The following is a 26,384-nucleotide window of genomic DNA, read 5'->3' on the forward strand; positions in this document are numbered from 1 at the left end:
AATGGTGTGGCACAGGTATCTCCAAACTCGGCCCTCCAGATGTTTTGGGACCACAATTCCTATCATCCTTGACCACTGGTCCTGCTAGCTAGGGATGATGGGAGTTGTAGTCCCAAAACATCTGGAGGGCCAAGTTTGGAGGTGTCTGGTGTAGCAAGCAAAGCACCATATATACTGTGGTGTACCTCATCCCTGCAAAGTACTGACCCCCATAAAGGTCAAGGACTAGCACAGAAAACCACACATCACCTTAGATGTTATAATTATACAATTTATAAACTGTTCATCATTACAAAGTGGTTGTGGAAAGCTCTTTGCTCATTTACAGTTATATTGTTAGATTATTAGACTCTTTTAACTTTTGCAAATAGCATATTTATTTGACTGCTGCAGAATCTCATCTTTGATAGCTGTGACTTGAACTTCCAGTTGTCTCAGCTGATCAGCCTTGTTTTGTTTAATCTGGTTCAGCTCCTGTATCTTATTTTCTAAATCTGAAATTAAAAAAAAGAAAACATCATGTGGTTACATACAATTAAGTAAGTAAAATCCTTGTAAATCACTGCCCCCCAAAAAAACTGTAAGTTTCCAAAATTTCTTCTTTGAGGGACCTCTTTTTCATATTGGCTTGCCAGCCAGGGAACCTCTGCATTAGGGCTGCTATCTTGCAACCCAGACACCGGATATGGGCCTTTAAATCTCCTGGTGCAAGGAGGGAGGCGGAATAATGCAGCTATAGTTCCTTTTCATTTCCCAGTCCTGTCATCCACACCTGCATCCCTCCTGCAGTGAGCAGAAACTCTGATCTGATGACATAAGAAGAGCATGCTGGATCAGGCCAATGGCCCCTCTAGTCCAGCATTGTGTTCTCACAGTGGCCACCCAGATGCCCTAGGGGAGCCATAGGCCTCAGCTGTACATTTGTCCTGATATGTGCAGGTGATCCAGTGTATGGCCCAAGGGGTGCAGTAAGTACAGTGGTACCTTGGTTTACGAACTTAATCCGTTCTGGAAGTCTGTTCTTAAACCAAAGGGTTCTTAAACCAAGGCGTGCTTTCCCAAAGCAGCAGGGGACTCAATTTACGAATGGAACACACTCAACAGGAAGCGAAACATGTTCTGCTTCCAAGGCAAAGTTCACAAACCAAAACACCTACTTCTGGGTTTTCAGCGTTCTTAATCCAAGTTGTTCATAAAACTAAGCTGTTCTTAAACCAAGGTACCACTGTAATTGGCTTTCTCCACTGAGCCACTATTTTGTACTTGGCTCGTATTGGTGCATCCCAATATATTGCACAAGCGTGGAGTCTCTCTACCCCTGACCCAGAACATTCTCTGTGGCTGTGTATTGTAGGAAAAGACCAGTGGTCGCAGACAACCTATATTTCTGGGATGTTTTTCCACCATTGCTGATATTCTCATTGAGGGACCCCCGATAATTCACTGAGGAACATGCAAGAATCATTGAGTGCGTATGTAAATGCAATATATATACAGTACCTGCTATTCTTTTCATTTTCTTTTCAGTCTCTTTAGCCAGTTTCTCAGCCTCATTTTTCAACCGATTCAGTTTCTCTAAGGTTTCCAATGGAAGGCCTTTGGCTTTGAGCTTTTCTTGTAAACTGGCATATTCTTTTTTAAGATTAGCAAATTCCTGTAACAACAATATTTCCCAATGAAAGGTGTTGTTGTTCTTTATACCTCTGCTAATAAATTTAGTTGTCTGGTTTTGTTTGCTTGCTTTTTAAAGGTTTAATCAAGTAACAATTTTTATGGCCAAAAAATAAACATTGTCATTGAAGAAAAAAATACCACTATGGAAGAAAAATAAACATACTATTTCTGGCAGTAAAAAATAAATAAATCCCAATAAGTAATCCCACATGTTAAGAAAGAGGGAGAGTCCTATTATCCTATTTGACTTTCACCTTCAGACTTCATTAATGCTGTTATTATACATACATTAAAAAAAAACACCACAGAACACCCTTCTGACTTTTATTCTTATGAATTCCAACACAGAGAGTAAAGATCTCAGGTCAATCAGAATCTGAATTAAATAAAAGTGGATTAATGATACACAGCTAACATTTTATTCTTGCGGGGGTCCTGGCTTGTTTGCAAGGCCCGTGGCAGGTGTAGACGGGTGATGACTTTTTCATTTTTTTCTTCAAAAATTATTTTCTGTAGCACAAATGGATGAACTTTTGCCTATTAATGACTAAAATGAGGTATATTCCATTGAAATATTAGAAAAGGTTACGCACAAACCGTTTTTTTTTTGTATGCCGTTTTACCATTTCATAAAATTGTATTAACAATTCTATATATATTCCGTATCAAATTTGAACACAACACCACATTCCACAATGGGGAGTGTTCTTAGCAACATAGGGTATACAAATGTCACACCTGTGCAAGGTAAAAGCCCCGTTTTGGGACCTCAAAACTCAGCCAGCAGACCCTGCCGGACATGCTGGGAAAAGAACCTACAGGAGAGGTAGCAAAACATCGTCCTCTAGTGGTGTCTATACTGTTACTGCAGCTAAAAAAAGCTTCCTTGTGTGTTTGATGACCCTATATAATGTTGTATATATGTGACTCTAAAGCTTGGGTTCAATTTTATATCTGCTTACAGTGACTTCAAAAATGGTTTTAAAAAATGATAATTTTTTTAAAATCATTTTTTGCATGAGTTTTTTTTAGCAAATCTCTTTGAAAGTAAGATTTTATCTAATCTTTAACGAAAGCTCATCAAATTATGATACAGGGGAATGAGGTTGTAAAAAAGTCATCACCCTAGTAGACACTCTTCCTTTCCTGTCCTCTGCCATGATAACAGGTTGTGATTAGCATGTGATTGGTTGTACTCAAACATGGTATCCCGGCTTTTGCGCTTATTTCTTTCCACTAGGGATTATACAAGAGATGCTTGAGCCAATGGTATATCTGCCTACTTCATGAACTGATTAAAATATTTTATTTGCAACAAACCAAAATGGTGTTAGAGACAGGACAATATATAAGGCTTAAGGCCAATTGATATGTCAGTCCCCACCCCCATTTTTAGCCGCAAAATGAGCTCCTCCATTTGACATGTCATGATATGGAAGATTCTAGTCAATCCCATACTGAGACTATGCTTGTGTTGAACTCGTGATATCAGAAATTTGCAACAGGTTGAGGTCATTGACTTTTAAAATTCCCTTCACCCTAGGTTTGCTGGTGATCTGCATGTACAGTAATTCAGTGCCTTTGACTGTAGCATTTGTCTGTTTTTTTACACAGTTGCCAGGGTAAAGAACACAATTTTGGGTCTTCTTTAGGCGGGATTCTCAGAACATAACCCCTGCATGAATTGTGAGCTTACAGTATTACCTTATTAGTTGCTACAGCTTGATTCTGTGCTTTTTCTGCCTCTGATTTAGCATTGGTGACGTGGCCCCTGCTCATCTGCAATTTTGTCTTCAAGGAAGCGATTTCATCTTCCAGCTCTGACTGCTTTTCTGAAAAGTCCACTAATTCATCAACCGTCTTGTTCATTTGGTTCGCAGCCTGCAGAAGAATCATTATGTAATCAATGGGATACTTGTAACTCATTACCCAACAAGACAATTTTGGAGGAGACCAACTGAAATCAATGGGCTTAAGTTACTTAGGCCCAGTGATTTCAATGGGTCTGCTCATTCGGATGCACAAAACAGACTAAGCAAGGATTCCATAGCTATACTCTAGTGTGGATAGGATACATTGTTTAAATAGCAAATCAAGTTAGCAAGATAATAAATAAATGAACAGGGCATGGGGGATGTATCCTAAAAGCTGGCATGCTTTTTAAAAAATGCATTTAAAAATTGTTATAACCCATCCTGGTACCTGCTGGTGAAGGATTTTAAAAATGCAAAAATCACAGATTTATGTAGAAATGGGATAGAACAGACTTATGGAGGAGCACATATAAAACTGTCCTGGTATAAAAAATTGTTTTCCTCTGTCAGCACCAGTTTGGCTGGGGCCTGGGCAGATCAAGGGAAGGAACATTGCTATCTAAGCAACTCACTCCACCAGGCTTTCCCCACCCACCTGACTGATATGACCCACAAAGTTTAGACAGGAATAGGTTCCAAAATGGGAATGGTAGGGCTTAATCAACAGGAGCCGTGTGGGAGTTGGCGTCTGGTCCACCCCACTACTATGCTGAAGTTCAAAGTTCAGAGAAATAACTGTGATAAAGGGAGTCTTTTGAAAGGGGAAAATACTTGGCAGCTTCATTCTGCCCTCCCCACTTTAAGACAGAAATATGTGAAAACACGTGGCAAAAAGAACAAGAGCAATTTTGTTATTTGCAGAAGCTGATAGGAATACATTGATGCAATACATCAATAACATTAAAAAGAAAAGCCCTCAGACTGCTTTGATATTGGGTTGAAGCCAACTGAATGAAGAACTGGAAGCCTAAGAAAATAAATGTTAGTGAAATTCTCTTGTTTGCACATTCTCTTTTGAAAAGTCTCTGATGAAAGTTAACTGTAAAGAGGATACCTTTGCAATTTTTGTTTTAGTTTCTTCTATTGTTCCATTTAACTTTGTAAAGTCATCTCTGGTTTGCCGTTGAATATTTTCAATGTCTTTCAAGCTGCTTATCAAGTCATCAGGGGTTGGGAGACCTTTTGCTACTTTCCTAAGCAATAAAAAACCCAGATCTTCTGAAGTATAAGAAAGGCACCGAGATATAGATAGATGGTTAGATATAGACATGCAACACACACACACACACACACACACACACACACACACCCCTCTAACAAACAATAGGTTTTTGTCCCAAGGAGCTTACAATAAAAATAGAGGATGAAAGAGAGAGGCAAGAACATTAGTATAAGAATATATTTATAGAATGTTTAGACGACTTAGTTCACATCGGTCTACCCATTGTGGGGCTGAAAATGCACTTCAGAATGTAAAGCAAAGGCAAACAGATATACAATTTTCTATGATTTGGGGATAGTTTCCAAATCACAGACACAACACAGTGGTCCAAAAGTTAGCCAAAGGCTACCTGAGAGATTGTTGGGGGTGGCATGAATGCTGTTCTACTGACTGGGTCATAAGCACAGCATTTATGTCCATGAAGGACCACCCGCTATACCAGTGGAAAACTCACTGGGATACATGTACCACTGGTGGTAGGGCCTGAAGCAGGGAGTTCCATGGGCCTGTTGAGGGCGCAGGATGGGGCTCCCTTGGATTTACAGGATCCAAAATACTCGTGTTCCTCGGATATTCCCGTGAATCAGAACTGAAAGTATGTCAGCCCTGGAGCTGTCATAGCTAATTTCCCTCCCACTGCAGTCAATGGGGAGGTGGAATGGGAAAAGGGACAAGTGAGAAAAAGCTACTCCTTCGTCTCCAATTCCGCCTGGAAGCAGTCAGCATGGCTTTGTGAAGCAGTTGCTCAGCCACATCCAATCTCTCCCACCCAATGGCAGGACTGCAAACTAAGACAATCTTGTACTTACTCAGCTTCTTGTGCTTTCACCAGTAATCCCTGTGCCTCTTTCATTTGCTTCCTTAACCCATTCACCTCTGTCGGGGAGACCTCGCAGTGTGCCATGAGGCTCTTGAGTTTGTCGAGCACCATGATTAGCTCTTGGGGAGATCCTGGTAACTGGAGGCCCAGGACATAGTTTGCAACTTTCTCTATGTCTTCTGGTGGGGCACTCTCCTCTTGGAAAAGTGGAGAAATAACTGTTTAAGTCCCAACACCCTTGGTCTATTATATAATATGAATATACAGATATATCTAAGACAGGTGGATCAAAAAATGGGTTTCAAGCATACTTGCCTAAGAGAAAGTTCTTCATTCTCTTGATGAGCTCTTTGATGCTTTCTCCTTCCCTTTCTATTTGATCTTTATTTTTCTCCAGCTCTTCGTCCATCAGCAAGGCTTTCTTTATGGTATCCTCTGTCATTTTCCTTATGCTTTCAATCTGTGAGTGTGGATAGATATATAGACAGATATTTAAATAATGAACTGATCTCTTTTAAGTTTAACTTTCCCTGACAAAGCAAATTCATATTTCCCAAACCTGTTTCTACATCTCACATCCCTAACTGATAAGATGGCTCCAGGGGCAGTTCACTGGGTGTAATAAGCCATTTGTTTTTGTAACTTCTGGGCCCATCTGAATCTGGAACTCTCTAAGCCATACTTAAGGAGCCTAAGGGTTGGATCGTTCATTTGTTCATTCATTCATTTTATTTGTATGCTATTTTCTCACAAAAAACAATCATGCTCAAAAGCAGCTTACAACAAAGAAACAGGGGTGCATTTCTAACAAACACTACAAAAACAGAGTCATAATAAGATAGCAAAACAAAAATGTAAGTCATACAAAAACCTACATTTCAATACTGTAGATATAGTGAGATACTGGCATATCTTGGAAAAAATAGAATTTTGTAAAACCCTTTCATAGCTCAAATGTGCTATGTTCAATAAGTTTACATTGAAACACACAAGACTGCTGTTACATGCAGTACCTTATCTTCAGATCCTTGCATTTGGTTGGTCAAGTTCTTTAACAACAGGACTGTCTGACGTCCTTCTCTGAAAGCTTTTGTAGAAAGAGGGAGTGCTCCATCACAGTTTGGGCCACCACAATGTCTGTTTCCCTGGCTATCTCGGCATAAAGCCCCACCACAATCTGATACACCGCAAGGAAAGCTTCCTGGCAACCCACATATCTGCATCGAAACAAATGTACTGATTGAAGGAAGCAATAATACACATTTCTAATACAATGAAATGTGCTAGAAGAGAACTTGAAAACATTACATTTGTATGCTATTCATCTGCCTCAGAAAGGTGAAATATGAAGCCTTCTTTTAAATTAATGGTTTTTCAAAAACTTTCTACCTTGAGAGAACCCTCCCCCATTGATTTGCAAAGCAACCTGAGATACAGATTAGGTAGGGCTGCCGTATGTCAGAATTTTCCCGGAACTTCAAAGGCGGAATTGACGCCTGGGCAGGAACTTCCGCAAGGTAGTGCTTTGTCCTGGATCTTAGGCAAGTCAACAACAAAAATTGCATTTTTGTAGAAAAAAGCTCAACGACTTTCAGGGTGTGCACAATGTACTAACTAGCCTTGTTGTGCCTCATTGTAATCTAATGTGAATTGAGATTTGCTGTGCAGCTGCATTTTGCAAAAGAAAAGAGAAGAAGTGTCACATTTAACTTGGCCCCGAGAACACACTTCAGAACACAACCAAGTTTCCCCTGCAGCAGAAGCTGTATGGTGGTAAATACCCAGCCATGTACCCATTGTAGACCCATTGAAGTTAACAGACATGACTAACTTACGACCGTTCATTTCAATCGTTCTAGGATGAGTGTTGGATACAACCTATAGGCCCGGATTCAACTAACCTAGCATGCTAGCGGAAGCCAGTGCAACAGGGCTTTCCCTTTCCCCTTCTCCCCACTGTGTGCTCCCCACACTTCTTCCCAGTCTGCTCTGGAGGGTCAGGAGAAATCCTTGCACTGACAAAACAATGGGACGATTGTGATGTTGAATTCCTCCCAAAGTCTCTAAGGATAGCATTACTAATGTTTCCAATGATAAACCCTTTAAAAAGTTTCTATGGCACTCCAGAACACTGGACACAGTGATAAAAGCATTTTCTTCACTTGCAGACATTAAACCCTGTTCACACCAGACATGCATTCATGCCACAGCATCCCAGGAGAAACTGTGGAGAAGCATGTTATTTATACATTTCAATATGAACCACATTTACTACAGAATATGACTTGTTGGTTTGTCATTGCTTTTCTCCCAAGAAGCAGGCGTCTTTTAATTTCGTGACTGCTGTCACCATCTGCAGTGATCAAGGAGCCCAGGAAAGTAAAATCTCTCACTGCCTCCATTTCTTCCCCTTCTATTTCCCAGGAGGTGATGGGACCAGTGGCCATGATCTTAGTTTTTTTGATGTTGAGCTTCAGACCATATTTTGCGCCCTCCTCTTTCACCCTCATTAAAAGGTTCTTTAATTCCTCCTCACTTTCTGCCATCAAGGTTGTGTCATCTGCATGCTTCTTGGGAGAAAAGCAATGACAAACCTAGACAACATCTTAAAAAGCAGAGACATCACCTTGCCAAAAAAAGGTCCGTATAGTTAAAGCTATGGTTTTCCCAGTACTGATGTATGGAAGTGAGAGCTGGACCATAAAGAAAGCTGGACCATAAAGAAGGCTGATCGCCAAAGAATTGATGCTTTTGAATTTTGGTGCTGGAGGAAACTCTTGAGAGTCCCATGGACTGCAAGAAGATCAAACCTATCCATTCTGAAGGAAATCACCCCCGAGTGCTCACTGGAAGGACAGATCCTGAAGCTGAGACTACAAAACTGGCCACCTCATGAGAAGAGAAGACTCCCTGGAGAAGACCCTGATGTTGGGAAAGATGGAGGGTACAAGGAGAAGGGGACGACAGAGGACGAGATGGTTGGACAGTGTTCTTGAAGCTACAAACATGAGTTTGACCAAACTGCAGGAGGCAGTGGAAGACAGGAGTGCCTGGCGTGCTATGGTCCATGGGGTCACGAAGAGTCGGACACGACTAAACGACTAAACAACAACAACAACAACAACAACAACAACAAATGACTTGTTGGGGTTTTAATGGGGCTCACTTTCAAGCAAAAATGCAGAGTTCTGCTGCTGTGTTTTACAGGTTGGCTTTATTTGTTTTCACAATTTATGCCCCTCTTTATCCGGTCAAAGCCTTCCAAACTGGCTAAGAACATATTTTTTTCAGGGCAATTTACACAATAAAACAAATACATATGATGTCTTGCCAGCCATGCTGTGATGGTGGAATTATTCATTCTGTACAGTAAAGTTATACTTTCTGCAAGGAACTAATACTTACCTTTTCATTTAGATGTTGAATATCTGAAGTGTTGAACAACTTCAGCTGCCCCAATGCAGCACTTTGTTTTGAAACTAGATCATCTAACATGTGAAATGTATCATTCCTGGTTTTTCCTCCGTGTGTTAGGACAGAATTTGAGCCACTGATTCTTTCTCCAGCCGACAACATTATTTGGTAATAGTTATTTATTTTGTTGAGGGAATCTGAATCAAATGACAATGTTACTTGCTTTGTTTCACTTGATATATTGAAGATTGGACCCACTGAAATAAATGGGTTCTCCTCTTTGAGATCCCACTGAAGGTAGTAACTGTGGCCAGGATCATGGTATGTGAGGAGGGAGTTTAAACCCTTTCCTCCTCTATCACAGGATTGATGAAAATCACCCCCAGCCCAGAGCTGCTATCAGCCCTGGGAGAGAAGTTTCCTCTGGCACTCATGGAAATTCTTACTCCTGGGGTAATAGCAGCTTCAGAGAGAGAATTTTCCCAATACTGTGGCAGGAGGAGGAAAGAGTTAATCCACTTTCCCTTGCACCGCGGTTCTGACAAAAAATGGGTTTTACAATAGCCATTGAGAGCGAAACACACACATATGCTTTTGTACACTTTATCTGCTTAAAAATAGCTAGGACATGCTCCCCTCCCCCAAACAATTCAGAGAAGAATGCATCAAAACATAATATTTCAATAAAAAAGACAGGATAGATGTGGATTGTGTACACTCCTTCCGAAACTGGTGGTGGATGCAAAGAAAACAGGAGTGTGTACACCAGGGGTCCCCAAACTAAGGCCGAATGCGGTCCAATCACCTTCTAAATCTGGCCCGCGGACGGTCCGGGAATCAGCATGTATTTACATGAGTAGGATGTGTCCTTTAATTTAAAATGCATCTCTGGGTTATTTGTGGGGCCTGCCTGGTGTTTTTACATGAGTAGAATGTGTCTTTTTATTTAAAATGCATCTCTGGGTTATTTGTGGGGCATAGGAATTCGTTCATATTTTTTTTCCAAAATATAGTCCGGGCCCCCCACAAGGTCTGAGGGACAGTGGACTGCTGAAAATGTTTGCTGACCCCTGGTGTACACAGCCATGCACACACAACTTCAAGTGATGCATTTAAAGTAGATGCATTTAGAAACACAGAGCAGTATTTGCATCCATGCCTGGTGCCGCACTCACAGTGGGAATGACAGAATAATCTGAGACTCTTATTTGCTTTCGACCAAAACTCTTCAGGGGAAACTGAAGCTTACATGGGTTTCCCACCCGCACCCGCAATTCCAGTTGCGGTCAAGTGGATTACACCCAGAGCTGCTGACCTCTTTTGCTTTCAAAGAAATTCACTTGCAATGAAGGCTGCAGTCCAGTGTGAGGAACCCACACTCAACACAGTGGGTCCTACTTGTAAGCAATTATGCACATGACTGAATTGCACGGCTGCTCCTTTGCTCCTCAGTTAAACGGGTTTGCAAAGGACTAAACTGGATTGACATTAATTCCATGAGTGCAATTAACATCCACACTAATAAAATAAAATAAAAATGAGCTGCAGAGGGGTCTGAGCATTCCTGGGATCACAGGACCCAGGCAGAGGAAATGGGGACTTCTCAGATTTAGCTTGCAACTTCGTTAAATTTGGAATGACTGAAACTATATCGCTATGGGACATTTAAGCTGCTCAAGAGGACTAGTAAACGAGTTTTCACCTTGATAAATTAAGTGTTTCAATTTAAATATAAATTCTGAAGGTCTGAAACCTCTGCACTACAAGGGGTTGTGGTGATGTGTGTGTCCCCCCCCCCCCATGTTATAAAGATTAATTATTGGCCTTCCTACCTTGGAGGTGCATGTAATTATTCCTTTGGTGCAGCTCAGACCTCTTTTGCAGGGTTTCAGACAGATGGTCAGCATCTTTCCTAATGCCTTCTATCATACTGTTGAGGTCAGGGAACTGATCCAGAAAGTCAGGTTGCCGATGCATTTGCGAAACCTTTTGTCTAAAAAGAACAACAGCAGATCAGCAGCCACCTAAGACTTAGGGTTAAGAACCACATTTTGCCTAAATGTAGCATCCTAACCTAGTACACTAATAGGCTTTTACTAATCTTGACAATATTCCTGGGAAGTCACAGCATCTTGAACCCAACAGTTTTTGGACAGAATTCTTGCTTTGAGCAGGGAGGGAGCTGCAATACCGTGTTTCTCACATTTTAAGACACCGTCTTATATTTATTTTACTCAAGAAAATAAGCCTATGGCTTATTTTCGGGGGTGTCTTATTTTTAAAAAATTACCTCCTCTTCCTGCTGCGGCTTGGCGCCCGGAACTGGCTGCTGCTGCGCTGCTGGGCGCTTTGTTGGCGCTTCAGCAGGGCAAGCTGCTGGGTCCCGCCGGGTCGGGGCTCCAAGCGGTGCACACTGCGGCTCTTGCTGGGTCCCACCGCCGGGTTGGAGCTTGGCAAAGTGCGCGCTGCTGCCTTTGTTGGCTCCCGCTCAGTTGGGGAGCGGTGCGGGGCGCGCTGCTGCCCTTGCCGGGTCCCGCTGGGTCAGGACTTGGCACGGTGCGAGCTGCGGGTCACGCAGGGTCCTGCTGGGTCGGGGCTCGGCACAGGGCATGCTGTAGCTTCTGCCGGCTCCCGCTCCGTCTGAGCTCCACGCTTCTGGCAAGGACAGGCATCTTCCTTTTCCTGTTCCTTACGGAAGTGCCATCTGGACCTGCTCCCAGCACGGTATAGTACCGGTACCCCAGCATGTCTTATTTTGGGGGGATGCCTTATATTTTATTGCCTTGAGAAAATCGTGCCATGGCTTATTTTATAGGCACGTCTTAAAATGTGAGAAACATGGTAGATGGCTTCTAAGCTCCCTTCAAACTCCTAAATTCTAAATTTTCTGTTGTTGAATCCAGATGCACATCACTTTAGCTTGTTTTGAGGAGTGACATTCTTTTTTGTACTTTCTGTATTTGGCAGATTAAATATCTACATTGACATGGGTATTACATTAGGGATGGAAGCATCTGTCAGTTTCTGTCTTCTCAATTTCTCATTTATCTTATCCTCTCATTTATCTTAAATTCAGCTCTCTACATTTCCGCAGCAATCTGCGATTTAGAAATAAATCCTCGTGAAAATTCTTCAGCATTTTAGTGTTAACTTCTCCTAATATGCACATCCTTGTATGCAGTTTTGACAGATGTGCAAATTTGTTGAGCAATTTCACCTAATATAGCGCATGCATGTTATTTTCATGAATATATTCATGTTTAGGCACAATTCCCCCTAATATATGTATTTTTGTTAACTCTGGTTTGAGAACTGCACCGCAAAATTCAGGAAAGCGCAAATTTCAAAGGATGGCGGTGTTTCAGTTTCTAGTATTGTTTTGGGAATTGCAAATTTGACCGATTCAGCTTTAAATGCAAAAAAAATGAATCGGGTTCTTCCTTTATCCCTACTGCACATTCAATTTAGCAATAGCTGTCTAATTCACTTTGGCAATATTTACAAGTGATGTGTCCCAGACTAAGAAAATTCATAGCATCAGTTGGAAAGGCAGCGCATGCTAAACGTAAAGAAAATGCCAGTTTGTGGCACCACAGCTGCCCTAAGATTGGAGGCAAGCCCCAAATATTTATAGGTCTCTTTCTGGAAGTGTGACATCCTCTGTTGACAGGTGGAGTTAAAAGCAGCACCTGGTGGGGGTGGGGGAACCCCATAAAACTTTTGTGTCAGTCTCCTACCATTCAGTGTTCCAGGTAGACCACAAATGAATTGGTATTTCTGGGGCATCTCTCCTTCATTTTGTGAAAAATAATGGTTTTATTTATCTTACTCTTCTGGCTTTTGGGTCAGTCCTACCCCCGTTAGAATGAACGTGAAAAAACAAAATTGACCCTGAAAAAGGTCACCTGAAGTTATTAGTTATCAGGTCTGCAGATGCTTAGCTTCATGTCAAGGCCCAGATGCATTCTGGGGAAATAAAGATGATGGCAGGTGCTGCGGCTGCTTTGCCCAGTGCTTTCGTCAGAGCACTGGGCCAGCAAAGAAGTTTTTTTTAATGTAAAGAAAGGCGACTGTCAGCTGTAGTGGGCCTTTTGGGGCCTATCATTTTAGCCTACCATACTGGGTGATGTAAAGGTAAAGGACCCCTGACAGTTAAATCCAGTCGCAAATGACTCTGGGGTTGCGGCGCTCATCTCGCTTTACAGGCCAAGGGAGCCGGTGTTTGTCTGCAGACAGTGTTTCCGGGTCATGTGGCCAGCATGACTAAGCTGCTTCTGGCACAACGGAACACCGAAACCAGAGTAGCGCATGGAAATGCTGTTTACCTTCCCGCTGGAGTGGTACCTATTTATCTACTTGCACTTTTTGGCATGCTTTCGAACTGCTAGGCTGTCAGGAGCTGGGACCGAGCAACGGGAGCTCACCCTGTTGCGGGGATTCGAACCGCCGACCTTCTGATCGGCAAGCTCAAGAGGCTCAGTGATTTAGACCACAGCACCACCCCTGGGTGCTGAGGCCTGGTCAAAAGAGAAACTTTGGCAGAGTTCTTCCTCTAGGTCCCTCAGTTGCTCATTCCCATTTCCCTGTACCTTAGCTTTTGAAATGAATGAGCAACTGCTGTAAAAAGGCAGGCAAAAGACCCTGCTGGAGCTTTTGTTATTGTTCATGCTACAGGATGGGTGGATTAAGAAGCCCCTTTTATGCCTCAGCATGGGTGAAAGCAGCTGAACTGAGTATTTTTGGAGGAGGAACAAGATGTGCAGCATTTTAGGGAGCTGGATTTGGACCCCAAGCTTTCAGTAGCTTCTCCCCAGCCTGAGATCTGAGACCATGCTTAAAGAAATATCTGTTAAATGATGAACTAATGAGCAACTCCTGTCTAAGGAACCCCGTCTCACCGAATGTAGTCATGTTCCTTCTTCATGCTCAACAGCACCTCTGGCAACAGGGTGGGGCTTTTAAGGATTCTTTCTATTTCATAAATTGTATCTTCATGGCCTTTGAGGTCAACATCACAGCCAGGCATTGTCTGTCTCTTATCTCCCAGCGTTGCGGCAAACCTCATTAATTTTTGGATTTTCTGAGACAGGGAAGTAATGGTGTTATCCCACTGATCAAAACAAATGTGGCAGCGGCGGCAGGAAGGAAATTCCTGGTTGTAGCCCCGAGCACACTGGTCGCAGAATCTTCCGGTGACCCCAACACGGCAGTTGCAAGCTCCAGTGTCTTTATCACACGCGGGTGTCAGAGTCCCATCCTTGCTACACTTACATGCTGGGGGGGGGGGGGAAGCGCAATATGTTATAATAGCTCATAATTGACTAATGAAGTTATTACAATTATAATTATAATTACAATTACAATACATTTATTTCCCTTAATTCCCAATATGGTTTCTAAGCATGCAGAACAGACTACACAAAAAATATAGAGTCATACCTTGGAAGTTGAATGGAATTCATTCCGGAAGTCCGTTCGACTTCCAAAATGTTTGGAAACCAAGGCATGGCTTCTGATTGGCTGCAGGAAGCTCCTGCAGCCAATCAGAAGCCCCGTTGGATGTTTGGGTTCCAAAGAACGTTCGCGAAATGGAAAACTCACTTCTGGGTTTGCGGTGTTCAGGAGCCAAAACATCCGAGTACCAAGGCATTCAGGATCCAAGGTAAACATGCATAATTAAAATACACAATAAAACAATTTCATCCAGACCTTAAAATAAATACCCGCAATTGAAATGTTTAAGTTATATGTTAGAGAAAGAGGATAGAAACAGAATAAGGTCATTTATTTATTTAGCATATCCTGCCTAATTTTTAGAGGAAACTCAGGGCAGCTTACTCATCAAAATCTGACAATATAACAATACACAGCAACCTCTAGAGCTAAACTCAATCAGAAAGTCAAAGTATTAACATAAAAAACCCTAAAAGAACAATACAAATTCTAAAATAGTCATCAGAATAATTATTTAAAAATCAGAGTAAACTAGCAAATAAATAATTAGGTTTTTAAACCAATATATGGAAGAAAGAAGTCCTTAATGTATCCAGGTCCCAAGCTGTTTAAGGCCTTAGAGGTCCACCACTATAGATCACACAAAACTAGCATGATGGAATAAAATTACATAGCACGTATAAGCATGTTGTACTGGTTGTCATTTCTGAATGGTTTTCATGGACAGTCCCTTCTGGAGTGCATTACAGTACTCCAGTCTGAAGGTTCCCTGAGACCATTCCCTACGTGGAAGCAAGACTGGAAGGAACTGAGATAATCAATTTCATCTGCAGCTTGTATTACAATCCACTCATTTGCTTGCCCCCCAAAAGAGCGGCTGGACATTAATAATGATGATAATTTATCTCTCACACTTCCTCCCAAAGGAGCCCAAGGAGGCAAACATCAAAGCAACTAAACAATACAATTAAAAATAAAATAAAGACATCTATAAATATCTAAAACAATGCAATGATTGTTCAAATCTGAGGGGTACAAATATTCTGTTTTCAATTAAAAGAATGTTAGGATTTCTGCTACATACTACTACTACTACTACTACTACAGTACTTACAAAAACAATGGATTTGAGAATCACCAAAATAATTTTCATCACATGTGTCACAACGTGTTCCAGTGTAGCCCTCTTTACATGGACATTGACCTGTGAGCTGCAAAAAGAGTCTACAGTGAGAAACGGGCTTAACTGACTCACTGCCTTCTTTGCAATTTATTTTTATTTATTTATTGTTTTCTCTATGCTAGTTAAACTGCTAACTCATATGTATGCAAGTGCTACTTTTCAGGGGTTTTTTCTGATCTCTTGCTCTGAAAAAAACCCTGAAAACTTGCTCTTATTTTTGCATTTCCATCAACAAAGCAAGAATAGTTTCTTTTCAGAATGTGTGTGTTTTCAGATTACTGTCTTAAAGGGCAGGTTTTTAAAAATTATTAAAGATTTTCTCTGTTTACAAAAGTATGTGCATTGTTTCTTTTCTCAGGTTGCAAAGTCTTTTCTATATATCAGTTACATACATATGACGTGAGACGTTAGTGTTGCATACAGAATAAGGTTGTTTTTGCCCACAGTGCAGTCCATAGCTGTTTCCCCCCCAGCCATTCGCATCAGCACTGCTTCATTAGTTTCCATATGTGTACACACCAAGGGAGCGTTGACAAGCGAGGGGTGTCATTACCCTATGCAAAAGGTGTTCAGCAAATTAGGAACTGCTTAATTCAGGGGTCAGCAAACTTTTCCAGCAGGGGGCCGGTCCACTACCCATCAGACCTTGTGGGGGGCCGGACTATATTTTGAAAAAAGGAAAAAAATGATGCAAGAGCACCACGAGCCCCGGTGGCTGCTTACCTGTGTCTTGCGAGTGGCAGGGGCTGGCAGCGGCGGGACGATGAGCAGTGCGCGAAAGGGCTTAAGAGAGGGACTGCTTAAAATGTCGGCCGCTCGAGTGCTGCTGCTGCTGGCACCAACAAAGCCCAGCCCCCTTCCTCCTCTAGGCAGGGCAGGGAGAAGCCAAGAGGAGGGAGGGAGAAGGCGCCGCTGCTGCCGTGTGAAGGGGAGGGAGGGAGAGGGAAAGAACACTGGCGATCGGCGATTCCCAGACTGTTTGCGGGCTGGATCCAGAAGGCAATTGGGCCTGATCCGGCCCACGGGCCTTAGTTTGCCTACCCATTGTTTAATTGGTGTGAAGGTAGTTTGAGACACATCAAACAGTAGTATTTTGTTATGACAGGATACACACAATATTTGCATAACCTTGTGATCACAGATTAAAATCCCAGGACTGGAAATGCAGTGAGCGCACAGTAAACACATCCTGAGACACTGGTATGTAGCTGGCCTCTGTTTGCCGTAGGAATGTGGTCAACGTGCAACTTAAAGCAATCAAAGGGACAGTCACGGAAAGAAGCATTGGGCAGGCTGAGACATTGAGGCTCACCTGAAAGTTGGCCGTGGGTCCTGGCCCACTGTTTGAGAAACAGCGGGTAAGAGGAAATCCTTAAGACAGACATTAAAATTTAGCGACATTATAATTTATGAATGGAGAATCAGCTCAATAGCCTTGCCTGATCACACAAGTTGTTCTGGGAATGTCTTGGATTGCAGTCACAGATGCGACACCCAGATCCCTGGATCATGTTCCAGTAGCCAGCAGCACACTGGTCACACTTGGCGCCCACCACGTGAGGCAAGCAAGGGCATATTCCCGTCATCTGATCACACATGCAGAAGCCGTTTCCAGATGGGCATTTCATTGGGTCCACACCCAAAGGGTTGCAGTTACATTCTGTAAAGATAACAGTTAGTTATGGAAATAATCCTCTTTTTTTTAAAGCAATGTTCTACTAGGAATTTAAGTTACCTTAGGTCAGGCATCCCCAAACTTCGGCCCTCCAGATGTTTTGGACTACAATTCCCATCTTCCCCGACCACTGGTCCTGTTAGCTAGGGATCATGGGAGTTGTAGGCCAAAACATCTGGAGGGCCGCAGTTTGGGGATGCCTGCCTTAGGTTGTAAACATCAATTTATCTGCAACTCTGTTCTCAGCTTGTTCTCTTCTTGTCTGTCTAGTTCTTTGTTCTTTACTTCCATCAGGGACAAGTTCCCCTCCGCTTTCATCCCCTTCTAGGGGAGTTCCTTGGGGTTCAGTTTTTGGTCCCTCTGCTGTTTTCTCTTCACGCCTCAGAATGGCACTCCTGCATCTTCTGTCCTTGACCAAAACCCCTTCCCCTCCGCTCAGCCCTAAATCTACACCTGCATCTCAAACATTTACCCTTGGGTGTCTCATTACCACCTCAGATGCAATATGTCCAAGACTGAAATTCTCTGAAACTTTATTTCCTAGAGTGCCCTCTGTGTTCTTTGTTGTCATCACTATCCAGTCTGTCAACTAGGCATGAACCAGGTCAACAGGCTTCATCTCTGAGTCTTCCTGTCCTGCATTTCTTATATATCTGTCACTTCCGTTGGAATAGTGCTCCCTCCATAGCAGACAAATTTGTTCCCATGGCACAGTGGACCAGTGCATCTGGCTATTAACCAGAAAGTTGGTGACTCAAGCCCACCCAGGGATGGCTATAGTCAGAATTCATGCATTATGGGGGGTTGGACTAGATGACCCTTGGGGGTCCCTTCCAACTCTACAATTCTGTGAACTATATTAGAAACTGCCATGAAAGTGCCTATCCTGCAATGTCACTTCAGAGTAGGTGTCTTAAGCTCACAGGTGCATGTGTAAACCAGGTACCTTCAAAACTGAATTCTCTGTACATGCCTTTTGACTCTCCCTATTAGCATTGGTCCTAGAACACCTTTAGCCAACTGTGTAAACTTCTTTCACCTTGCCATCTATTGCTCTACTCCCAAACATTCCACCTTATGCAATAATATTGTAGCCAGAATAAATCATGTTACTAAGGAGAATCCATTATGATTTCATTAACGTGCATAATTTATTCTAGCCACACCTATTTTATTTTCCTTTATGTGCTCAGTCCTTGACTTGTAATCTATAAAAGTTGTTTGCTTACTTCTACAGTTTTGAAGGAGGGCTGATCCAAAGTAACCCGGTTTACAGAACTCGCAGTTTGGTCCATGGGTGTTGTGCAAGCATTTCAAACACTCCCCAGTGTCTTTGTTGCAGGAGTCTGGATCTGCCACATCGATATTATTATTACAGGAGCATGGCAGGCACTGGCTGGCTACTGCATTTGGATTCCTGTAGAACCCACCGGGGCATTCATCACACCGATCACCTAACAAACCAAAATTCACACACAATTGCTGGTGACAGTCAGACATGGCTCACCTTTCCAGAAATAACATTACACCAGCAGATTCCATAATATAATTATAAAGAACCCTAATTGTTAATAGTTAAATAGATAAATAAATATAGGTTAGTTCTATCCAGATATATAGAAGTTACATGTGTTTTATTGTTTAGTGACTGTTGATTTCAATCACCTTTTGAATTTTTTAAAAAACAATATTTTGTTTTCTATTGTTGTAAATTGCTTAGAGGTTTTTTTTTAAAACAATCAAGCGGTATATTAAATTTTGTTAAAATAAAGCAAACACACACACACAAATAATAAATATTTGGAAATAGTTGTGCTAGTGTTTCTCAAACTCTTAAAAATGGTTTCTCCACTACCATACCTGGAAGGAATTTAACCATGCATTCCTATGCTGAACTCAGAAGTGAGTTCAGCAAGAATAATATAGGACTGCAATCTTAAATGTCACTGCCCCCAAACCTAGAAACTTCACCGAATACTGCATCTGTTTAGTTCCTGCATCAGTACTTGGGAACCTTTAGCCTGCGGTCCACCACGCCTCCCCATTTGGCCTGTATATTTTGGGAGTTTGGGCCAAACCATGTCCTCCTACCCTATATCCCACAACACAAACTTTTTTTAAAGAAAGGGATACAGACGAATAGACAAAGTTAGAATGGATTGAGATTTTCCCCAGTCTGTGATAACATAAAACAGAAATCGTGAAACTCATAAAATATGTCATGTTCCCTACCTGAATAGCCCACAAGGCAGTTGCAGACTAATAGCAAAGTCCAAGGATCTTGGTAACAGGAATGGGCAAAGTACCTACTGCTTGTTGGAGAATCTGGGCACATGCATGGACGACATGGCTCTCCTTTGAGAGGGTTTCCATAATAACCATCTACACATCTGCCAAAAAGAACAGTGAATATGGAGAATAAGGCTATTGAAGGCTCCTCGTCATGATGGCTATGATCTTCTTCCAAGGTTGGAGGCAGCAATGCTTCTGAATACCAGTTGCTGGAAACCACAGGAGAGGAGAGTTCCCTTGTGCTCAAATCCTGCTTGCGGATTTCCCACGGGCATCTGGTTGGCCACGGTGAAAACAGGATGTTGGACTACATGGCCCCTTGGCTTGGTCTGGCAAGCCCTTCTTACGTTCTTATAAACCTATTTCAAACATCAGAGGACACAAGAACGTAAGGAGAGAGAGGTCTTTTGGATTTTGCCGAAGGGCACACCTAGCCCAGCATTCTTTTCTCAGAGTGGCCATCCATCTGGTAAGATTCCAACCAGCCCTCTCTTACTAGGAATCATACGGCCTCTGAACCTGAAAGTAGCATGCAGGGTTTCTATTCCATATAAAAAAAAAAAAAAACAGCAACAGTTCGTCTTTCCTCGTTTTGTGGCTGTGGCATTACTGACGTAACTGATGGAGTGGACCCCTGCCTATGTATGAGCATGTAGCTCAGCTACGCCCCTATCTGGACAGGGGTAGCCTAACCACTATGCTCTGGTAACCTCAAGGTTAGATTACTGCAACGTGTCATACGTAGGGCTGCCTCTGAAGACGGTTTGGAAACTTCAGCTGGTGCAGAATTCAGCGGCCAGGTTGCTCACTGGAGCAAGACGGTTTGAGCATATTACACTGATCCTGGTCCAACTGCACTGGCTACCAATTAGTTTCTGGGCCCAATTCAAAGTGCTGGTTTTGACCTATGAAGCCTTAAATGGCTCAGGACCGCAATACCCCAAGAACCGCCTCTTTCCATATGAACCTACCCGGACCCTGAGATCATCTTCTGAGGCCCTTCTTCATGTGCCTCCTCCCCGAGAGGTCTGGAAAGTGGCAACACGAGAACGGGCCTTCTCTGCAGTGGCTCCCCGTCTGTGGAATGCTCTCCCCAGGGAAGTTTCCCTGGCGCCTTCATTATACACCTTTAGGCACCAGGCAAAAACGTTCCTTTTTAACCAGGTCTTTGGTTGATCTGATTGAAATCCTATGCCCTTTTAAAATGTGGCTCTTTTGGGGGGGGGGGTTGTTATCTGGTTGTTGTTTTTATTTTGATTATATATATATTGTGGTTTTATAGGTTGATCTTGTTCTGTGAACTGCCCTGAGACCTCCAGGTATAGGGCAGTATATAACTTCAATAAATAAATAAAAATATATGTGTGCATTTACACATAAAATACACATGTGTGCATGCACAAGGACAGCACAAAAGCCATCGTGGGGAATGTGAAATTGGTCTGCACCCCTATGGCCATCAAGTCCTCCCATAAAAATTATTTGCCCCCCAACCAAAACCCCCATCTCTGCTATTTTCTGTCCCTGCCACTTAAAGATGTGCATTAATTTTGCATCTTCTAAATGTCCATCCACCCACACCTTTCACAGTTGGCTCCAGCTGTAAACCCTCTGCAGTCCAAGCATGCTCCAGTCTGTACGTCACACAGTTCCGCAAAGCCATTGCAAGGGCAAGGCCGACAATGGGGAAATCCAAAATATCCAGCCAGGCATTGACTGCACCGTCGGCCTTCTGCTTCTGGCCGGCATGAACATTGCCCTGTCACCTGGTCACACAGAGCACTCACGGATCCTTGAGGATGGCAGTCACATGCTTGATGGAAAAGAAGCAGAGATGATAGTTACCGGTACATGACAAATTGTTGCGTTATCTTAATATAAAGCCCTCAATGTGACATGGCCACGATCTCTGTATAGATAGATGTCGCTTGCTCTTTGTTGACCACATGATCAACAGTCCATACTCATTCTCATAGAGGGCAATGCGAGACCAGCCAGCCTTATCCCCATTTTACAGATGAGGAATGTTTGATGTGAAATAATGACTTGCCCAAGACCACCCAGAGTGTTCACATTCATCAGGAGACTTCAGTTTGGGTTTCCCAGGTTCAAGGAAAACAAAAGTCTGCCCACATGACTTAAACATTGTTTTTCTTAAAAGGAAATAGCTTAAAATTTTAAAAACACAAAACCAAAAAAAAAACAACTGAAAGCAAGTACTTACAAAGACAACCTTGAGACCCAAAACTATGGCTTCCGGCTGAGCATTTGTCACAACAGCGACCCATGACATTCGGTTTGCATTGACATTGACCTCCAAGTTTCTCGCAGTTAGAGTTTATTGACCCTTGTGGATGGCACCTGCAGGCTTTTAACAGAAACATACTTTCTCATACAAATAGATGATGCAACCAAACTCTATATTTATTAATTTAAATTATTTACACTCTCCTCTTCTTCAAGGTAGTAAATCAAAAGGTAAAAAACCAACAACAAAACCTGAATATTTTTTAAAAAAACAAATAGCAGGAAAGCCGGAAAGCCAACCCAGACTGTTATGATCTTAGATAAGGTGAAAATGTAATTTTTAAAAACATGCTTTGGACTGCTTCCTTTTTGGCTTGCTTCAATTAACATGTAGGGATAGCCAATGCTGAGCTTTATCAGATTGGGAAGCAAAGGCAGAAGCTGCTACTGTAAAGATCTTGCTTCTTTTCCATGTGGATTTCACTGTGCAAGGTGTTGGCATCTTTAGCACTGCTTCCCCTGGTGACCTTAATGGATAGGAGGGATGGAAGATGCCTCTCTTGCCTTGCCACTGGTATCCCCCCAAAAACCCAAGATTGTCAGGTTCCCACCAAACTGGTGCCACACCTTTGCAATCGTTTTGTACTGTTTCATACTGCAAACCTCATGCTTTGTGAAAGGAAACAGCAAATGGTCAAACCAAAAGCCAATACATTACAGAACTCTGTTATATACTGCGGTATCCTACTCAGCAAGGAACAGGCTGTTGAATTTTGTACCATTTGCAAACAGCTTTCAATGGCGCACAGTTAACACATGGAAAACAGTTTTAGTGTCTCTTAAAAATTTTAAGTTTATTTTAAAAAGCCAGAATGACAAAAGTTACTTTCACTTTTGCTCCTCCTCAGAAAATACTGGCAGCATGCAAAAGCAGGAAGAGCCAGTGGCATTGATACTTACAAACTGCTCCATTGTGAATACGGGCAGACAGACTTGCTATTAGTTTTTCACATGCTTCTGGTAGGATATGCGGTCCAATTTCTGAAGCTATTTCAATGCAGTGATACTGCTGGTACTCTTCTAAATCATTTTTGTTGCAAAGGTTTTCCACTGAACTGATTCTAGGAATAAGTCCAAGCTTCAAAATTGACAAAAGCGAAGAAGTTTTAAACAACTGCATAGAGAAGTATAGTTCAGGGCAGGGGGGATCCCTTTTAACAGTTGAATTAGATTTAATAATATATTTTACACTGGAGTTAATATTATTGGCCTAAGCAACCTTGAATTGCTTCCGCCTTCCTTTTCCAGTCTCCCTTCCTTTAGTCACTTACACTCCCCACTGTCTTAAAGGCACACAGCCTACAAAATCACTGATGTCCTATCCATTTTATTGATTAATGCCTGTAAGGGTAGTTGCTGGCCACCTGACAGGTAGGATATAAATAAGGGAACGGGTAGACAAATAGATGAACCAACCAACGTCCCAAGAAAATGTGATAAAACGTCTGGGGTCCAGACCTTAGAATCTACTATGAAGCAGCTGCCTTCTGCTGGTTGAGGGAATGGTGTTTGTTAGAAAATGCAGATATATTAGACCTGGAAGGGTTCAACAATGTGTACGGATGGCATGCGTACTTATGGTATGATAAGGTTAAGAGTCACAAAGGCTTTAAGAACCATGTAATTAGAAAATCGTTGTTGAATGTTTGGAACAAATATAAAGATTTATTAGAGAGGAAAACACCTCTTTGGATTTCACCGTTGGAAGCGAAAGCGCGAAAGAGGATAAATTTAGAGACCAAATGGCCTAAATATAGAGAAATTCTGGTGGAGGAAGGAGACCAGTTAAGGTTAAAGACATATGAGCAGTTAAAAGGTAATATTGATGACTGGCTCCAATACCACCAGATAAATGAAATGTTTAAAATAGATAAAAAGATTGGTTTTGGATTAGAGAAATCTAAGCTAGAGACAGAAATGTTAGATCCAAAGACAAAGAATCTTTCCAGAATGTATGATTTATTGCTACAGTGGCATTTGAAAGATGAACAGACAAAAAAAGTGATGATAGATTGGGCGAAGGATGTGGGACATAATATTATGATGGAAGACTGGGAAAGATTGTGGGGGAAAAACATGAAATTTACCGCGTGCACTGTGTTAAGAGAGAATATGATGAAAATGATGTATAGATGGTATTTAACACCAGTGAAACTTGCTAAGATTTACCACAAACAGGACAATAAGTGTTGGAAATGCCAAAAAGCAGAGGGAACATTCTATCACATGTGGTAGACCTGTCCACTAGTTAAGGATTTCTGGGAAAAGATTTATAATGAGTTGAAGAGAGTGTTCAGGAACACATTTATTAAAAAACCAGAATCCTTTCTACTGGGCATGGTAGGAAAAGAAATACCTTTAAAGGATGTGAATTTGTTTTTGTATGCCACAACAGCTGCTAGAATATTAATAGCAATGTACTGGAAAACACCAAAAATGCCTACAGTGGAAGAATGGCAAATGAAGATGATAGACTACATGGAGCTTGCTGATCTGACCGGAAGACTACGCAACCGGGGAGAAGAGAAGATGGAGGAAGAGTGGAAGAAATTTCGAATTTATTATGAAAAATATTGTAAAATTGATATTTGAAGAGTAATTTAAGCAAATATGGATGCTGCAGGTTAATGACTTAGGAATTTTTACTTTGGAAATTTAGAGTGATAAACGGACTTTGATAGTAAAATACAAGGGAAATTGAAAAATGTATACAGGGAAAGAAAATAGGATTAGAATCTGGGAGGTTTGATATACAATGAACCGATAGAGGGGGACCTCGAGGAGGTCCATTATAGATAAGATAGAAAATTTGAAATATGATTAATGGTTTTTTCTTTCTTTTTTGTTTTTTCTTTTCTTTTTTCTGTGTCGTTTTTGATGTTGTGATTTTTTTTTTTGTATTTTTCTGTATTTAAACTTTGAAAACCTTAATAAAAATGAATCAAACAGAAAATGTGATAAAACACAAAAGAAAAGTTGCAACGCAGCACAGATACTTACTGAATCAATCAATATGGATGACCGGGTCCCTGGATCAGAAGCAGAAGACTTGGAAAAATAGACATCTACAAAATATTCTGTTCCTGGTTCAAAGCATACAGCAGTCGGTAGCAGCTCCATTCTGTTTAATTGAAAAGTCAAAACAAATTAAAGAATTCTGTCATTCTTTCCCCTAGGTTTTATGATGCTCATTTGCTGGAGCTATTTGTGTGCATGAGTAATAGAACAGTAACAGAAGAGAAATGACCAAGTGTTGGAAGACATAAGGGGAAAGGATGGCTTCTCCTTGGGTCGCCCCCCCCCCCAAATATCTTCTTTGAAGAAACGAACAGGTAATATACAAACCTTGATGTATATGGTAGAGCAAGTGAGTGTGGTTCTTGCAGGGCTGCTGTTTTCCCACAGTGTTCGCTTTCTCTAGAACCTGAAGTCTTTACAGCTATGCTTGCTATCCAGTCTTCTAAAGTCTACAGTATGTGTTTGGGAAGAAAAAAAAGTTGGTTTTCATACAAAGTTGAAACATGCTTGATTCTTTCCGTGCCTATAAACAAGAACATCTTGAGTTTATCTGACCAGGGAACAAGGAAATCTAGCATAAATACTCCAGTTTAACCAGAAATTTACACTTGTAAATAGCTGGTGACAACTAATCCCTTTCTGCAATACACATACATGGCGTCCATACAAATGCAGATCCTAAGATTTGGGGATTATGCAGTGTCTGCATCTACAGTTCTATGATTTTCATACATTGAGAAATGTTTGCACCACAAAACTAATGAGTGCAAGGCATGTAGTGGTGACTATTAAGATGACAAAGATAAATTTGAAGATCAGGATAACTTTTGTGGGGTTTTGTTCAATTATATTCCACATACACAATTTTAATATGGTCCATATTTTGCTTTACTTTGAAGTCTTTGCTCTTTTTTGAGGATTCGAATATGAGTTGAAACTACCCTGGGAAAAGTATGAAGTGTAACAATTACCTCTGGCTCATAGCGAATGATGATATTAAAATCCATCAGGAAAGGGATGTTGTTGACTGTAAATCGTAACCCCGCTCCATTCCGGACTCTTGCAAAACCCGGCCCTGACCATGTCACAGGTTTTCCAGGAACAGACCCTCTAATAACAACATCCAGAGCAGGGTTCCTGCCAAACAGAATTGAATCCTGAAAGGAGAGATTTGCGTTTTAAATATCACATTTATTCAGGAAACAAAGTGAATCCTGTCTTGAATCCCCTCTTAGCCAGCGTAGCCACGAACTCTTTCATTTCCCCTCTTCAAAGCCTATTCTTGAGTAGAAGGTCCCTGCCAGTCCCATAAGTCCTTTGTGAAAAGGGAAGATGAGTTAGGCCAGCTTCAAGTTCAACAGTAGTATGAATAATTGAAGTTAGGCCACTAGGGCTTCTTACTTACAATCAGGGCAGATCTACACTCTAAGTTTATTAATGTTAAAAATGTGTTATTAAAACGTGACACCAGAGGGCGTTGCAGAGCAGTGAGCCACCACCAATGGGAAACT

The 26,384-nt window shown here is 41.7% G+C and overlaps 2 protein-coding genes across 3 annotated transcripts in view; both read right to left on the reverse strand.

Annotated features, from left to right (window-relative positions):
* Nucleotides 1-290: 290 nt before the first annotated feature.
* LOC132592728 (laminin subunit beta-4-like) lies at nucleotides 291-5,661 on the reverse strand. The gene is made up of 5 exons (XM_060279402.1): nucleotides 5,520-5,661; nucleotides 4,543-4,681; nucleotides 3,379-3,555; nucleotides 1,501-1,654; nucleotides 291-494 (listed from the first exon to the last, which is right to left on the reverse strand). The coding sequence occupies exons 1-5, from the start codon at nucleotides 5,639-5,641 to the stop codon at nucleotides 355-357; spliced, it is 732 nt and encodes a 243-aa protein (XP_060135385.1). The 5' UTR covers nucleotides 5,642-5,661; the 3' UTR covers nucleotides 291-354.
* Nucleotides 5,662-5,769: 108 nt separating this feature from the next.
* The window catches only part of LAMB4 (laminin subunit beta 4), a 57,684-nt gene continuing 37,069 nt past the window's right edge, over nucleotides 5,770-26,384 (reverse strand). For both annotated transcript variants that reach the window (XM_060279387.1, XM_035126481.2), the window contains 15 exons: nucleotides 25,845-26,030; nucleotides 25,201-25,322; nucleotides 24,856-24,976; nucleotides 22,756-22,933; nucleotides 21,773-21,916; nucleotides 21,130-21,361; nucleotides 19,489-19,646; nucleotides 18,486-18,710; nucleotides 17,021-17,241; nucleotides 15,513-15,609; nucleotides 13,843-14,218; nucleotides 10,777-10,937; nucleotides 8,936-9,141; nucleotides 6,544-6,747; nucleotides 5,770-5,990 (listed from right to left, as the gene is read on the reverse strand). In XM_060279387.1, coding sequence (XP_060135370.1) covers nucleotides 5,832-5,990; nucleotides 6,544-6,747; nucleotides 8,936-9,141; nucleotides 10,777-10,937; nucleotides 13,843-14,218; nucleotides 15,513-15,609; nucleotides 17,021-17,241; nucleotides 18,486-18,710; nucleotides 19,489-19,646; nucleotides 21,130-21,361; nucleotides 21,773-21,916; nucleotides 22,756-22,933; nucleotides 24,856-24,976; nucleotides 25,201-25,322; nucleotides 25,845-26,030 — 2,790 coding nt within the window. In that variant the 3' untranslated portion in view covers nucleotides 5,770-5,831. The remainder of the gene's footprint in view (nucleotides 5,991-6,543; nucleotides 6,748-8,935; nucleotides 9,142-10,776; nucleotides 10,938-13,842; nucleotides 14,219-15,512; nucleotides 15,610-17,020; nucleotides 17,242-18,485; nucleotides 18,711-19,488; nucleotides 19,647-21,129; nucleotides 21,362-21,772; nucleotides 21,917-22,755; nucleotides 22,934-24,855; nucleotides 24,977-25,200; nucleotides 25,323-25,844; nucleotides 26,031-26,384) is intronic.

The sequence above is a fragment of the Zootoca vivipara genome, chromosome 10 (assembly GCF_963506605.1).
Source record: "Zootoca vivipara chromosome 10, rZooViv1.1, whole genome shotgun sequence".
Lineage (NCBI taxonomy): Eukaryota > Metazoa > Chordata > Lepidosauria > Squamata > Lacertidae > Zootoca > Zootoca vivipara.